This window comes from Seriola dumerili, unplaced genomic scaffold, assembly GCF_002260705.1.
Source record: "Seriola dumerili isolate Sdu_G_001 unplaced genomic scaffold, Sdu_1.0 BDQW01000309.1, whole genome shotgun sequence".
In the NCBI taxonomy this organism is placed as follows: Eukaryota; Metazoa; Chordata; class Actinopteri; order Carangiformes; family Carangidae; genus Seriola; species Seriola dumerili.
In genome coordinates, this window is record NW_019174564.1 from 1592551 (window position 1) to 1609001 (window position 16451).

Sequence of the window (16451 nt, forward strand, 5' to 3'; positions counted from 1 at the left end):
TACACATAATATAAATGTTGTGTTCATGTCATGCGTAATATTAATTTCTAGTGCTACTGTTGGATCGTTTCATGTATACACAACAGAAAACATAAATGGAAAACAGAGATTGTAAACTATTGATAAAATTTTGCTGTATTGGGTTTATCTTGGATGTATAGTTTCCCCTCGAGGTCAAATAATGTCAGGTTGGGACTACTCTTTTAGAGCTTTACATTTTCACCAAGTGAGAACAATAAAATTGCACAAAATCATAACATGAATTTACAATCATTCACGGCTTTTTCAGTTTAAAGTATGCTTTTTTGCAGTTAACACACCATCTCTCTAAGTTGGCCACAGTAGTGCAATATCAAGAAGCTCTTCAGCCTTCCATCTTTTTTTAAAGGAAATGGCTTTTCACTTTAAAGTGAAAGTAAGTAAGTTTAAAGTAAGTTTTGATGATGAAATATGTCAAATTCTTGATATACAAGAGTCCCAAGGAAATTATAATTTTTTGGACTGAAAGCTGATTTAGTTGATGAAAAGTCTAACCCAGGCTTGTATTTTTCTCAGTTAATTTAAGAAGAATCTGCTCTGGCCTCTGAGCATCTTGTGGAAAATGGGGTGTCAGCCAACACTGGAATCTAAGTTGTCTCTTTTGATCTTCAAATCTCAAGTTCACAAAAAGTCAAAGAATATTTTGTGGAGCAAATTTGACTTGAGTGAATAGTTCACTTTTAAGAACTATGGGAACTGTTGACATGAAATAAGTGTATATAAAGTATTAGATTTCCAAAAAGATACATCAGAATCGTTCACAGAGGAAAAGCTCATGTTCTATCGGCTTTGCTCATTTGATCAATCGGACTTTATGGCAAATGCTAGAATACCACACTTGAGACTAGTTTTACAGCATTAGCTATCCAAGTCCCCTTTTGGCTTTGTAAAGCAGAGATCGATAATGGTCCCTCATCCAATAAATGAACTATAAAACATAATATCACAAAGGGAAAACACAAAGACATGAAAGATGGCATTTCATTTCATATTACAGGGAAAATATTGTGCCTGTGTTTTTAATGACCACAGACTGCTTTTATGTGTTAATCTCCACTGAAAGTAGACGAAACCAATGTGCAATAGAACAGACTGCAATTAACAGCCACATTAGGACAATGCCCTGTCTTATAATCTAGATAGATCTGAGTATGATCCTGCTTTTATGGCTTATTTAGAATAATTTATCTGAACAATAAATGCATGGAAATTATCTTTATTATTCACTATCAGACCAGTTTAATGATGTCAAACTTTAGATTACTTCTACCACCATGGAAGGAAAGACATTAGACAAGACATTTCAGCCCTGAGTTCATCTGCAGAAATCACCTAAAGCAGCAGTATGGGAGAAGGCGAACCACTGGCTGAGTATGTTACTTTATCAAAATATGTTGAAACAGTGGGCTGCATCATTGCTCATAATAAAAATCTTTATTTTATTGTACTCTCAAAATTACTTTCCACTGCTCTTGAATAAGCACAATGAAATTGGAATTCGGTGTACTTAAGCTGCAATAATGATTGGGCAGCTTGGCAGGGACCCATATGGTGACCTCATAGATTTTGGAGCCGTTGCAGGAACCACAGAGCGGCTGTTCGTATCTCATACAATACTGCAGAAAGCACCCCTTGTTTGCATAGTTTTTCAGGCCCCACGGGTGTTCTTCAAACATAAGTTCATCTACAATGCAATTCCAATATAAACATTAACGTTGCCTGACTACAACCAACAAGGTTTTGAAGGCACTTAAATTGTAAGGACTTTTAAATTTGAAGGTCTAATCGCACCATACATAAATACTACTAACACCTTTGTTCAGGGGTGTATTTTTATTCTGATAGTGGCCATGCAGTCTGGAGTGAGACCTCAGCTTAAGTGTAGACATAAATTAACTAGCTGTGTCGGTAAAACGTAGCCTTTGAAATTTTCAGAGTAGTAGTGCATTAGTCACACCAGCAGTTAAGCATTATGTTTCTCAAGGATAAACAATACTGAATATCGTTCTGTATATAATATACTGTTTCATCCAACACATCTGTACTGCTAGTTGTAGGGTTGCTTCTAGGTGTTGATAGCAGCGTTCACCATACTGACCTCCGTTATGGTCACAGTATATTAACTGATAAACACTGATTTCATCCTTTAAATACTAGTATGATTCATTCGGATATGCTTTCTTTGTGCAGGTTTGGCTTCACATTGCCATTTTTACTTGGTTTAGTCATATACAGCCTTTTCACAGCAGACGTTTGGACTCGTCACAGCGAGAAAAGAACAAGTGTAACTAATAACATTAATGATGGCCTGTTTTCCTTTTAACTGTCACAGTAAGTCGTGTCAATGAGCCAGCAGGCACAATAACAGGGCCCTGGAACTGAAAGTGGAATGTAGCCATTATTGGTGTTATTAATCACACCTGTTTGTTTCCTGCTATGAACTGTCAAACAGCCTGAAGTCAAAAAGGTATACTGGCTAATTTGAAATCTCTGCGTTATTCTAATGAAGATGATGTTTTTATGAAAGTAATTCCTAACTCCCCCTATTGGGCTCTCATCCACCAAACCCAGTTGACACATTGTTAACAGGCTTGGACTGCAATGTGGTTGGCATGGGTATGCAATGATAGGATTCAGGCTTCCAGGAAAATACCATTAAATGCAAGACTGTGGTCTTTGCCCAGCATGCTAAATAGTGACAGTAATTTGAAATCATAGTTGTTTGCTACACTTGCTACAACATTTATCACAATCAACTCTGGGATCTGCTGACGCTTACCTCATATTCCTGTGAAAACTTAAGGTTGTCATTGGCTTTCAGCCGCTCCAGATGATCTGCCAGGTCCATGATCGGGATTGGAGGGTGGCTTGCCATACCTGTCAATAAGATGGTCTGAGGGTCAGTCACCAGTCTTGTAACAAGCCATCACCCAAGCACAAGCCAACAGTGAATCATTAGATAAGCAGAATGTGTGTTTAACAGGGGGAATGGAAGAGTGGATCTTGTTAGGCTAGGTTGTTCACTCAAAGCAGTGGCCATGCTCATAAAGAGGATATGGACACAGAAGCCAATGAGAAGTCATCGAGCACACTTGCCCCATTGGGACTCTCCCTATTGAGAGAGAAGAAAGTTATTCACACAGAAAGCTGCTGCGGTGTGTAGTTAGCATGACAGGAAGACACAGACGCAAACATCCCAAAAAACAAACAAACAAAAAACATTCAAAATGTTAAGCCAGATGTTGACGTCTGCTTTGAGTGATGACATGTTTTCAAGCTGTCATTTCAAACTCCGCCTCCTGTGATGACATAGCATTACACCAGATGGATTAGGTGGAGATGGGAATACAAGACTAGGCAGAAAAAAAGGAGAAGAAGGGAATTGAAGCTAAAAAAAAAAAAAAATCAAAAACAAATCATGTCAAATGCATAATCGAGACCAACTAACTTGACAAATGGAGGTTACTGGGGTGACTGGACGCACCTGAACCTGTGGAGGAAACGGCGGTGTAATTAAGTACATTGCAGACGTCACAGAGCAATGTGATGACTATTTTTTTTTCACAAACAGAAGGTAGAAATTGAAATGTGACAAGAAGTAGTTGAATGATTATGTGTACTCTAAATGGGACATTCATTAGTAACATACAAATCATCATGCTCAAAGCTTGGCTATGCCACCATGCTTATTTCATAGAAATAAGAAAGCGTACAGGGAATAAAAAGTCCTAGCAGCACAAATCAAAAGCGAACAACCATGGGATATTCATTGTCATTCCTTTTAACCCGAGGATTCTGACATGGTGTTGTACTACTTGGATTGGAGTATAAAGTTTCATCCGCAGTTAAGTTCGCTTGACTTTGAAAATGTGGAATTGACATTGTTCAATATTCGGTGGTAGTTAAGGTATATGCGTCATCAGCATATTTAAGAGCTTAGATGTAGGGAAAAGATCAAAAGTGTGCTGTTCTACAGCCAAAGATCTGTGACTTAAGAATTCAGGTGCCATTTTGACACACCAGTCGGCTGAAAGTATCCCTCTCCAACAATGAGGTGATATCATTTTGGTTGCAGACACAAGTGGGCATTAGCTAATGGAAGCTGTACCTCGTTTTCCCACCCACTCTCATGTCTCTCTGAAAGACGGCAAAGGGTGTATCTATTGCAGGCCACTACTCAAAATCCATTTCCACCACTGGGGGACAATGAAAGTACCATTTCCAACATGCCGTCGCTCAAACATCAAGCATCCTTAAGATGAAAATGTCCATTGAGGGGTAAAGAGGTGAAAGGAAGGGTAGAGAGAGTTGGGGAGAGAGGTGGTCTAATGTAGAAGTGCTTCAGGACTTAAGAGGAAGTGGTCACGTGGTCGGGAAAAAAAATGTTTGGTCCTTTTTGAGCAGTGAAATAGACAAGATACCAGCTCTCAGAAAGGCTGATGGGGGGGGGGGTGATGGCTTGAGAGGCAGATGAAATAGTGGGAGGATTGTTGAGATCACTCTGAGCCAAAAGGAAAAATACCCTGTGCCAGGATGAAACAGCCAGTAATGGTCCTAACATCACTGAAGAGCTTTCATAAATATGCATAATCTTTTTTCAAAAATGAGCCTGCAGAGATAATTCATCCTCCTTTCATACTAGCTGACCTGAAAAATATGGCTTTGATATTACAACATTATTCGCAGATTCTGAACACCTGTCCCAAAGCAATCGGTGCTAGAAGAACTCAAACGGCAGTTAAGTATGTCTCTGTTGGTCTCTCTCAGGAGCAAAGATGCATACCACCTCTTCAGGTGATGCATGAACTGTGACTCCCCAATCATGAAACGATTACATCACTGAACCAAGGCGTGACCACTGACCACCACTCACCTCAGCATTAAAGGTCACAGCGAGTAAACACTAGTGTTTACAACTTGTCACCACTTTTTCATGGTTATGCATTGGCTTCCTCCAAAAAAAAAAAACATTTTGCATTTCCCTCTCCTTCCACAACCCTGCATCCTGGGACCTTCAGCGGCAGGATACTGTCCAGGCAGGACTGTACTATTCTGAGTAAGCATGACAAGTCCTGATGACCTGGATAACCCAGGTGCAGAGGAAGATGACAGCTGCCATGAAACTGTCAAGCTTGCATTTCTGCCTCTTCATTTTCCACTGATAAGTGTCTCTAGGGAGGACACTGTCAGTTTTGACCTGCTGTACCTTCTCTAAGCACCTGTCCACTGTCTACCTGCAAACTGCCTGCCTTTATTGTGCCAATCTCACCGCAAAGATGATGGGAACTCTGTAGGTCGTTATTGTATTATGTTTCAGTGTCAGCAGTGGTTGCAAATGTGGAAACAATGAATGCTACAAAGCTGATTGTATATTTCTTTTTCATTAAAGTAAGCAATAATGAGCATTGGCGACCATTTCCAGAATGCATATTCAGTTATAAATTCACAGTGAATGACATAGCAGTTACTGGCTTCATTTCGAGTACTTACCAGGCGTTTGGAAGTTGAGACGTCGAAGCTCAACAGGGTCAGTGGGATGATGCAGTGGCATTTCCTTGCTGTTGGGGAGACTGCCTTTCCTAGCTTCAGATTCTGCTCTTTTTCTGCAGAATAAACAGTAAATTATTTCTGATGATTTTATTTTTGTGTTTTGTGCACAAAACCCTTAACTCTTACTGTATAACCGCAAAGCGTGCCTTCTGGTCTTAATGAATAATGAAGGCAGAAATATAATTAGGAAGGTGACATGAGTACATTCTTATAGTACATTAGGCTACAGGGGGTGGACTAAATAACATCATCACTTCACAATATAATGCAATCCAATACAGTTGCCCTTAGCTCTTAACTACTACCTTTGTGAAGCCTGTATTGTTCACTTTTCAATGGTAGTGTCAGTAAGTACTAAGGGGCTATTGTACTTTCTGTATTTGCATTATGTTGGATTCTTATTCTTTGTTCCACTCCCTTTTATTTTGTATTTCAGTATTTTCAATGCAAGATTACTATTACATAGAAAGTCTTTTTCACGTTTTTAATGTACAACAGTGTCACCTCAGGTGATTTGTTCATTCATACCACACTGGTTGTAGGAGGTCACTAGTAATTGCAGCATTTTATAATGGGAAGATGATTCAGTCATTATATGGCATTGTGAATTCAGGGTTTATTGGTAGGAAAAGTCAAACCATTTGTGCTTTGATTTCCAAATAAATGCCGGCTGACAGCTGTCATAGAAACAGTGTCACATTGCTAATAGTAAGCAACATGTGTTTAACACATGTTCATTCTGATTCGGCACATTGCATGATTTCACGAATGACCTCAACTCCAGTGGGCGACCAATTTCCATATGTTTAGATATCATATGTACAGTTTGGGGAGAAAAAGAGGTTGAAAGGGAGTTAGTTTCTCTTTAATTCTTTCTCATTCTTACCTGTCTGGTTTGCTGCTCCATTGGTCAGCAAGGAAAGAAATATCGACACAACATTAGGTGGTAAGACCTTAGGCTTTAATGGAGAGTTCCAGAAACTTTCTTCAGAGTAAGTGAATGACTGACGATGTAAGAGTCAAATGATACCAATCATATCTGTTTTGCTTTGTGTGCAAGATTAGTGATGCTTCACTTCCAAGATTATACTCAATTATGCCGCCTTGGGGCTCTTTGTTTCAAATACTAGTTTCCCAGGTGCATCCAAGATTTGTACATTGTATCTCTGCTATTTCAAGCAGTTTCAGCTGATTGCTTCTTGTTCAAGCATAAAAGTCATCTCTTGACTCCTAATTGCTGTAGCTGTTTTTTCCGGCAAATAAGCCTACCACTGATGCATTTATTAAAATTAAGAATTCTGCAATGTATAGGATTTACGCATGTGATATTATAAATGCAAACAACATGTGGGATCATAATTTTAAGTCAAACATGTATGTTTTTACCTTTTTATTTAAAATGTACCTGAAGTTATTAGTCTGGTAGCAATAAACTGACGTGACTTTAATTATTCTAAGTGTAGGTGTGCAGTTTACTCAGATTTATGCTTCTCTCTGATGAAGATACCAATTGTTATCCCCATGTCCTTTCCTAGAGCTCAGCATCACATGGTTGTTGCCCTTTGTTTGGCACAAGAGCAACATTCTGTCACATAAAAATTGATCTCGACAAGAGAAATATCTCCTGGTTATGCACTGAATGTTCCCTAACGTGGCAGTGACACTGGCTTGGTAATCGATGTGTAAATCTGCCTGCCACAAATGGAAACACTAAAGCCCTCTGCACACACATTCTTTGTACAGTTTTAATTCACCTTTTTTATTATCAAAACCAAAACTTGATATAAATGGATCCCGAGGACAATAAGGTGTAAGACAGAGCTAGAATAAAGTAGTATGCATAAACCTGACATTACTCTGGTTTTTTTTACTCCTCAGTATTGGTACTGATTATAGCTTGCGCTGACTCTTCAATTACTAATCTTGCATTCCCAAAATTACTTCTTGAGGACCACTGTGAAATTCTGCTTAGAACTGGATATTTGATTAAATGAACTTTGCCTTGTATAATAGGTGAGAACAGACAAGATGACAAAGGACAGAATGAAATCTGTGTGTAGATGTGTGCACAAGTGTGTCCTGGCAAAGCAGGAGGGCAGCATAAGGTCAGAGTCGGGATTGAGAGCCGAGTTCCCTTGTGGAATGGGTAGTATTGAAAGGGGAGGGGTTGGGGTGGCTGGGATGCTGGCCCAGGCCTCAGGGCCTCTCTAAAGCTGCACACACATGCAGTGACATGCAGCAGATAGTCAAAGCTCTGCCCTCCTACGCTTGACTGATGAGCAGTGACAGCGCAAGGTCTGGCTACCACTAGGGGGTTTCAGACAAAAAAGGCTGTTTTGATTCAGTGTGAAAGCACACTACCGCAAGTGTTTTCAACTGTTTTACATGTGTGTGTGTGAGTGTGTATTTGTGTGTGCAGGGGGTAGATGGATGTGTCTGATTAACTTTCAGTCAACGCACATGTCTGTATGAAAGATTGTGGGCGTCTGCCTCGGATGGCTTGACAGTTTGGGTAGCTGTGTGCCTGGATTTACTCATTTGAGATTTAGAGTGTGTTTGTGAGGGTCATGGATAGCCTGAAGATCAATGTGCCTCAGGGTTTAAGTTAAAATCTTACATTTAGTGTCTGCATTCAAATATGCTAAGTAAATTTCTGCAGAGTAGCGTGTTGGTTTCATCAATGTTAAATAAATAAAGTGAATGGTCATACACGAATGTTGAGTGGCTATACATGACATGAATTTTAAATGCACATATATAAGTAATAATGTGTATATAGTGCATTTCTTGCACCGTCCCCTTGGAATGACTGTGTGCCAGTTTTGTATGTACAGTATTTATTATAAGTATTTAAGTGTTATGGTAGCTGTCCCATCTGAGGTGGATTACTGCGCATTTGTTAGACTGAAAAATCCCTTGTGTGTAGACTATCCTTTCATGTCCTTACCTCTTGTAGAGGAGGATGGCAATGACAATGCATATGATGAAGACGACTGCTAGCACAGGTCCCACCACCCAGATGAGGCCTTCTTCCTCATCGATGATTGGCTGGGGGTCAATGTCCGCTGAAACAACCGGATCAGAGTACGGGCTGGTGGCATACATGATCTGAGCCAGGGAGAAGCAAATCAGTGATTAATATTCTGTCATGAAATCTGTGTCAAAATTATTTTTTTCAGCCATCATATTCTACTATACATATTGGACATCATGTTGCTCCTTTTCAAGTTGATATTATCTATCATCTGGTAATTATGAAAGATATTTTCTTGCCAGTGTATCACGTTGTGCCTTTGACATAGGCAATAACTGATCTGCACTGTAAGTTACATGAAGGAACAGTAGATCCACTCATATTTGGGATGTTCAAAGAATTACTACAAGACGTCATTTAACATGCCCCCATTACAGAGCAAATCTAACAAGACTCTGACAAACACAGCATGACCAACAATACAAATTAAAAGCCAATTCAAAGTTTTACTGTGAAAATCTGCTAAGCTGCAGTTTGACCAATCAGAATTATCTTCACTATCTGCTCCTATGCAGGAACCTTGATTGAACCATTTCACATTCTAAGAGAAGATAAAAAAAATGGTCTTGTGGGAAGAAAATATATGCTTCAGTGGGCAAATTAGAGATTTCCCTCCGTCTATCATTATCGTTTTTGCTCTACCTGAACTCAGGGTTAGCGGAGAGTGTGTGAGGCAGCACTATAGACCCTGCAGCTCATCAAATCCATCATCTCGCCTTCAGCTGCCTAATCATGTGGCTTTCAGGTCTTCCGTCCAGACGGACTCATGCACACATACACACTAGCTGCAGCAGTGGAGATAAGGTGGACGGCACGTAGGACGCAATTAAAGAGGAGCCGTGTTATCGAGGTATTCTTGCGATCGGCTAAGGTCTTAAGGGGTTTCTCTCCCTGAAGCAGCATGGGTCAGCTGCAGCTTTAAGTTTTTAAGTCAAAGCCTCACAAGGGCTGAGAGTAACACATCTGACCAGAACCAACTCTGACCCTCTGCAAAGATGTAGTGGATTTAACCCTCTGTGCCTATTAACATGTATAGTTGTTAGCACAAAGAACATGATATCACTATCAAGGGATATGCCATATGGATAAAACTGAGACATTACATGTGTGTGAGATAGAGCAGACTCACGTTTTCAGACATTTCCAGAACAGCAAGCACAAAGAAGATGTACTCCTGGCCATTCTGGAGTTGCTTATTTTCAAAGTCCCCGTAGATCTTGCCATCTCCCAGGGTGAAGTCTTTAGGCAGGACTTTGTAGTAGGCAGCGATATAGGCTTTGGGTTCTGCCTGCCTGCGGAACCGAAGGCCTCTGCTAGTTCGGTTTATCTCTTTCAGCAACTACAGTGAGGAGTAAGAAGCAGATAGTTGATAACGCATAGGGACACATTCCAGCACACACATGAAAACACATCTACACCAACCAGATCTGTCTATGTAGATTTTTTTTTCTTCTGATTGCTGAGCTGAAAATGCTGATTGCAAAAAGCAGAACATTACAGAAAAGATCAATGACTTATTTCATCTGTTTTTAGACTACAAAAGACTGTTAGATTAAAAGATTGTGTGGCTTTCCAGCATATAAAACAGCGGAGGATTATCCAACAGCTTCAAACAGTTAAAAAGACTGAATTCATTTAAAACTTACACAGCTCAATTATTTTTTCTTGTTGATACAATCAGAAATATTTTCGCTTAAACATGCAGACAAATATAATTTGGGGATAATTTTTGTTTGGATTTGATTATTAGTGTACAAATGTGCATTTTTCTGATTCATTGTTTTGTAAATATGAAGGAAAGATGTGCACAGTGAGGATAAATAAAATATCATGTCAACAAATTTGGTTACAAAGTTATATACAAGCTATATCTTCAAAATGAAAATACCACAATGTTATTGACAGATGTTACTCAAAAAATTAAACACTCAAATGCGAGTTTTCAAAGAAAATTATGACATATCACACCACTGTTGTAATTAATGTTCAAGCTCAAAATAACACTGTTGCTCCCCCAACCAAAACAACAATAATAATACTTATAGGCTGAAAGAAACACATTAAGTGTGTCCTTCATACAAGTCGGTATCATCTGACTTTAAACTTCCAGTACAAAGTGTGGATCATAATTATGCTAATCAAGCCTGGCTAGTTGTTTGGGCATCTGATTACCTATCTCTGACTTGTGTGCACGAATGAGTGTGTGTAAATGCATGTGCGTGCTGCATGCGCCTGTCATTCACATCAGAGTGTGTGCGTTCTTGTGTGTGCTCTGTTTTGGCTGCTGGGCTGTTGGTGCTGCCCGATAATGTCTTCAATCATCTCTCCTGTCAACACAGCTAAATCTAGCTGCCCTTGGGAAAAGTTGTGAAAAGGTGAGTGCCAATATTGACAAACAAATAAATTCTGACAGAGGGGTGAATTTTGGACAATCGGTCAAGGCTCCAGACATGGGCCTGTAGGCATGAGCTGTAAACCCAATGGCAGATGAGACATGGTGTGTTTTCTTTTAGCCTCCTAGACATGTGATATATTGTGATGTTTGTACAATAGAAATAAATACTTTAAGAATTTCAAATTGAAGTAACCTGAAGGGGAATAGCGCTTTAGAATTCTCCATTCTTTGTACATTTCTAGGAAAGAGATTGCTGCAGTGTGTAGAAACATTAGCTCACTACAACTGACACTGCATGTGAAGGAATACCTTAAATGTAATCAAAGCTTATAATACATACCAATAAAAACTTTAGTTTTCTTATGCATTTAATAATGCATGCAATGCACAGAAACTCCTGAATTGTCTCAACTGGCTTAGTATAAAAGTTGTCAAGTGTTTTGTGCATACGCAGTAGCACTAGCTTTGCTTGCAATGAGAAGAGACGTGAAGGCCTGATGCAGCTCTTCAGGTAATTACCACAGACACAAAGAGGAGGAGGAGGAGGTGGGGATGGGGGTTGAGTTTGCAGTGCACTTGATGGCTACTTCATGTTCTCATTTCCATATGAACAGTGCTCTCTGCAGCTATTTGCGTCAATCAGTGAGACTCATCTCCTGTTCCTCCTGCCCTCAACTGCCTCAACTTATTTTTTTCAGTTTTGAGAAAAGAAACGCGTGATATGGGAACACAGGTATGCTGTTAAGAAGCTGGGTAAAATAACTTAGCAACAGAACAATAACAAGAATTTTACATGGTATACTTTTAGTTTTCTTTCCTGCTAACCTGAGTCATCATAATCAGCTCATCCTTTAAACCTACCTCCTCCAAATTCATCTCATCAGGATTGTCCCAGGGTTTGAAAAACTTGCCAGTGCGCTGCTTCTTCAGAGGTACTACTACAATGTAATATCCCCTGCAAAATAAAATTTACATTAATATTGACATTAACAACAAGGTCAAATATCACTGCTATCTCTCCAAAAGACTCATATCCATCAGCTGTATTTGCAAGGCAGTTGTCACTGTTTTCTGGACAAACTCTATTTGACAGCAAGAATAAAATACAGCATTGCACAGTGCCCATACTGTCTGCTTGCATTATAGAGAGGTCTGTTTACCTAAAACCAATGAAAAAAGACATAATTGTGCCATTAGCATGTCCTGATTTTTTTATCACTCGATTAGGACCATTTTCTTCTATGTTTTCTGTGCAGTTTAAGCAGATTCAGAAGTCAGACAATACAGTCACCTAACTAGGCCCCCTTGTGGGTTAATTAAGAGACCTCTGTGAATGCAGAAAAGATACAGAATTAGAGGGATTTTCATCCCTTCATCAGGGTGGCAAGAGAGATAACGGCCTCTGCCAGAGTTGGGCTTCCTGGTTGGGCACTGCACTAGCTAGCGTTAGCCAGGAAGGCAGTGTGGCAGGCTAATGGGAAACTAATTAGCTTAAGCTCTGGCATGGGAGACAGTGGGCCTAGTGCATCCAGAAAGATCAAAAAACCCAAGATGGGTTTGAAGCGTCACTCTACAATCGGATGTGCTCCTTGGCCTTCTGACAACCCTGGGCTTTGTTGAAAGGCTATAAGAGACTTTATAGGGCTTAGAGGAGTGTGCTTAAATGAGTTGGGCTGCTTCAGTGTGTAATGACTGAGGTGAAGTGGATATTACACTGAAATGTAGGGATGAATATAAATGACTCTGTAAGAATTGCTCCTGACAAGGTCAGCTATCAAGTTAACTTGTTTATTTCCATCCACAATGCATTAGTACATAATAATAATCAGTAATATGGACAATTGATGTCTTTATAAGTCAAATCATATTATGCTTTATTTTTGAGACAAGATTTGGTTTGTTGAATTCCACAGCCTACAATATTGTTATCCTACATGACTTTGAATATAGTAACATAGCTAATAATAATAAAAATAAATAAAAAAAAAACAAAAAAAACAGTGCAATGATTTGACTGACAAAATGCAAGTGGACTTGAGTGCTTCTCAACTGATGACTCTACTCATCAACGTTTAGGGGGCAGCGCTAATTGCAGGCAATTCAAAACCAACTTTAGTTTGATTATCGGCACTCACCTTACTCTATCAGATGTTTCCACTGATGGTAGCTCCACAGTCACCATACCGTCTGAGTTGGTCTTGCCGATCAGGTACGGTTTTGTGCGAAGGATGTCTGGGGCCGTCATGGTAGATACACGGTGCTGCAGACCTCCAGCGCTGTTGCCACGGTTGGTCAGGAGGAAGGAATACTGGGTCTCAGGTTGAAGACCCGTGATTAGCTTCTGCGTTAGTTTCCCATCCACCTCTACACTCTGGCCATTATCGTAGAGGATCTGTATGCAAATGAGTTGGTGTTTCATGTATACAATGATGTCTTGATTCTAAATGTTGTCTGAATATTTTTTTGTGTCACAGTAATGTTAAGAACACCTCAATACATGTGAAAATGTTATATTTATCTACGCTGTGCTTACAGTGAAAGGTTGAGCTGGGTTGTAGGTGTCTGGGATTTCCCAGGTCAGCCACACTGATGTCTTCATGGCAGCTTTCACGTGAAAATTTTTTGCAAACACTGCTAAAAGAAAGGGGGAGCAGGTGATTTAGACACAAAACATCCCTTTTTTATTTGTCTACACCAATGGTCCCACACCAGTGCTTACCTGAGAATGTCTCCTTCAAAACCAGGCTGAAATCACTACTACACTGAACTCAACACTGTCTTCTTACCTTCTTACCAACACCAACTCTTAAGTTAATGACTGAGCTTTGTTTGACTGACAAGACACAAAGAGACACACATACTTACTCATGTGAGTTTCTTAAATCATGCTTATTTTATGGAGACTAAAGGTAGGGCAACATGTTAATACCAGAGTCCTCTGGTTGATTCCATACTTTTTCAACTTCTGCCATTTGAGGCTTTCTGAGGTAGCTGCTGTGGTTGGAAAGGGCTGCGCAGGCAAAGGCTGATTTTAAAAGGGGAAGGGCTAAAAAGGTTCAGGGACTGATCCTACCTTGATCCAAAGGCTGTGTCCTGAATTGGACACTTGGGCTATAGGGACCAGAGCCCTTGCTGGTGAAGGCACACATTTTAATATCATAAGTGGTATCTGCCTTAAGGCCATCCAGCATGACTGTTTCCGGGCCGGTGATGAAGAGTTCTGAGGGACTGCGGGGGCTGTTGATGTCCTTATACTGCAGAGCGTATTTCACTATTTGGCCGTTTCTCTCTGCCAGCAAAACAGGTTGCCAGCTAACCTGTATGGTGGAGGTGGTGGCACCCTCTGCTGTAATGCTCTGAGGGTAGCCACTTGGGACATCCTCATTTGTGGTGACTTCCTTGATTGTCTCTTCACCAAATCCGACCTTGTTGCGTGCAGAAAGGCGGAAAGTGTATGAGGCTCCCTTATGGATCTCTTTGGTAGTGTAGTGGTTCTCTCGCTCAGGGAACTCAATGACTGTCAGTGGTTCCACGTCATTGCGGCCAAAACGGAGGCGATAGCCTTGTAGGGGCCCGTGGGTTAAAGCTGGGGGATGCCACTGGAGGAGAGCAGTGCCCATGTTGGTTGTGCTGACCATTAGCCGGGGTTTTTCAGGAACTAAGCACCAATAGAGAAAGGGACAACTTGTTATGGATGTGAATAACCATGTTTCCATCTCATCATATTTGTAAAAGGCAGGCATTTAGTATCAGTTGATCTCTGAGTGTCTTTTAATGCAGCTTAACGCTGTAAAAAGACATGAGCAAAAGAGCTGAACAGGGCTGTCCTTTTTTTCTTGCCTTTCTTTCACACTCTCTCTACATTTGCTATTACTTTAAAAATGCTTTCAGCCTTGCCATGTCATACCAGTGGGTAAAAGTTGCACTAAATGAGACAGCAATTAGCTGCTTTCACTCTTTTCACGCTCGGTGACAAGAATATTTGCCTGGTGCTTTTTTTTCATTTGATGCAGTGTATTGCTTTACAGAGCAGAAATGCATTTTTATATGAACATATCGTATATTAGCAGAGAACCACAGGAGATTTGTCAGCAACCTTACCTGCGCCAGTGGTGGTGATCAGTTTGGGCTTGCTGCGTGCCCCATCACCCTTTGTTGTGTAGGCTGCCACCGTGACTGAATACGTGGTCTCAGCTTGCAGCTCTGTGATGATCATTACCTGTAAAGATGCAGGACTTGAGTTGCAGGACACTCACTTTCTGATTTGCAGATATAAGCAAGCAGAGGGATACAACTGGCATGTGATGTCAGCATAATCAGCACAAAGGACACGACAGACACATTCTCTCAGCATATACTTAAAATTGAGTGGACAAGGATAGTGCTCATAAGCTTTAGTTAATATATAACTTGGTTTCTCTGTGTAATATAATAGTTAAATCAGGAAACACTTATGGAATTCAAACATTTCAGTTTAATTTGAGTTTTCTCTGAACAAACTGTTAGTCAAGGAGTTCCATCTGCAGTTTTTAAGGTAGACGTCCAAAGATAGGGTTCAAGCTATTGTTAAAAATTAGGTCATAAACTCCTATTGCCCAAAAGACACATGCCATTCATGCAGAAGATGAAAGCAGAGGAAAACAAGATCAGAATTTTGTCAAGTTTAGCTACTCACATGTTCAGTTGAATCATCATATTCCCACTGATTATGATATCAGAATATGGAGAGAAAAGAGAAAATAGATAAGGCCAGGCACAGACACTACTTGCTGGTAAGAAAATATAAACACAGTTTGTCTGCAATCAACGAATAAATCTGTTGGTTGATAAAAAAACAAACAAAAAACAATTATAGTAAAAGTAGCAATAATCATACATTGACTTGTGATTTTACAGTAGAATTAAATTTAGTGACAAAACAGTTACTATTTTCCACAATTCAATTATTGATATGTCATGATGAAATGTAGCTTTTTCCACTCCAAATGAAAGTCTTTGCTGTTGCACATGTAAAGGTGAAAGAGAGAAAACAATACTGTGTGTCTGAGAGAAGAAGTGGCTGGCTGAGTAGGGTGTTGTACCTGGGCATCATCAATCAGGATGTCCTTGATGACTGGCTGTCCTGTGGGCTCCCCATTAACCATCCTGACATAGTGCACCTGGTACCCTCGGATCTGACCGTGCTGCTTGGTGGGCATCGGTGAGCGCCAGATCACTTTAATTGATGAGGAGTTGACAGCCTCCACCTCAACTTTACGAGGTGGCCCACTAGGAACTGGAGGAACACCATGGGATAGAAGAAAAAAGGTCAAATTTATAGAGAACCCCTTCACCCTCTTTTTAAATCTTGCCCAGAGTCGTGGCGCAAAATGCTGCAGTGACAAAAAAATCACAAAAGTGCAGCAAACTGCAACAAGCACTGCATGACATCAA

The 16451-nt window shown here is 40.2% G+C and overlaps 1 protein-coding gene across 21 annotated transcripts in view; it reads right to left on the reverse strand.

Annotated features, from left to right (window-relative positions):
• ptprd (protein tyrosine phosphatase, receptor type D) overlaps positions 1 to 16451 on the reverse strand; it is a 132497-nt gene that overhangs the window by 19265 nt on the left and 96781 nt on the right. For 4 of the 21 annotated variants that reach the window (XM_022758771.1, XM_022758768.1, XM_022758774.1 and 1 more), the window contains 13 exons: positions 16100 to 16293; positions 15694 to 15720; positions 15120 to 15237; positions 14092 to 14676; positions 13552 to 13652; positions 13154 to 13410; positions 11880 to 11973; positions 9753 to 9962; positions 8537 to 8697; positions 6476 to 6487; positions 5530 to 5642; positions 3488 to 3529; positions 2819 to 2916 (listed from right to left, as the gene is read on the reverse strand). In XM_022758771.1, the coding sequence (XP_022614492.1) occupies positions 2819 to 2916; positions 3488 to 3529; positions 5530 to 5642; positions 6476 to 6487; positions 8537 to 8697; positions 9753 to 9962; positions 11880 to 11973; positions 13154 to 13410; positions 13552 to 13652; positions 14092 to 14676; positions 15120 to 15237; positions 15694 to 15720; positions 16100 to 16293 (2012 nt within the window). The remainder of the gene's footprint in view (positions 1 to 2818; positions 2917 to 3487; positions 3530 to 5529; positions 5643 to 6475; positions 6488 to 8536; positions 8698 to 9752; positions 9963 to 11879; positions 11974 to 13153; positions 13411 to 13551; positions 13653 to 14091; positions 14677 to 15119; positions 15238 to 15693; positions 15721 to 16099; positions 16294 to 16451) is intronic. The other 17 variants (XM_022758783.1, XM_022758786.1, XM_022758785.1 and 14 more) reach the window with 11 other exon arrangements.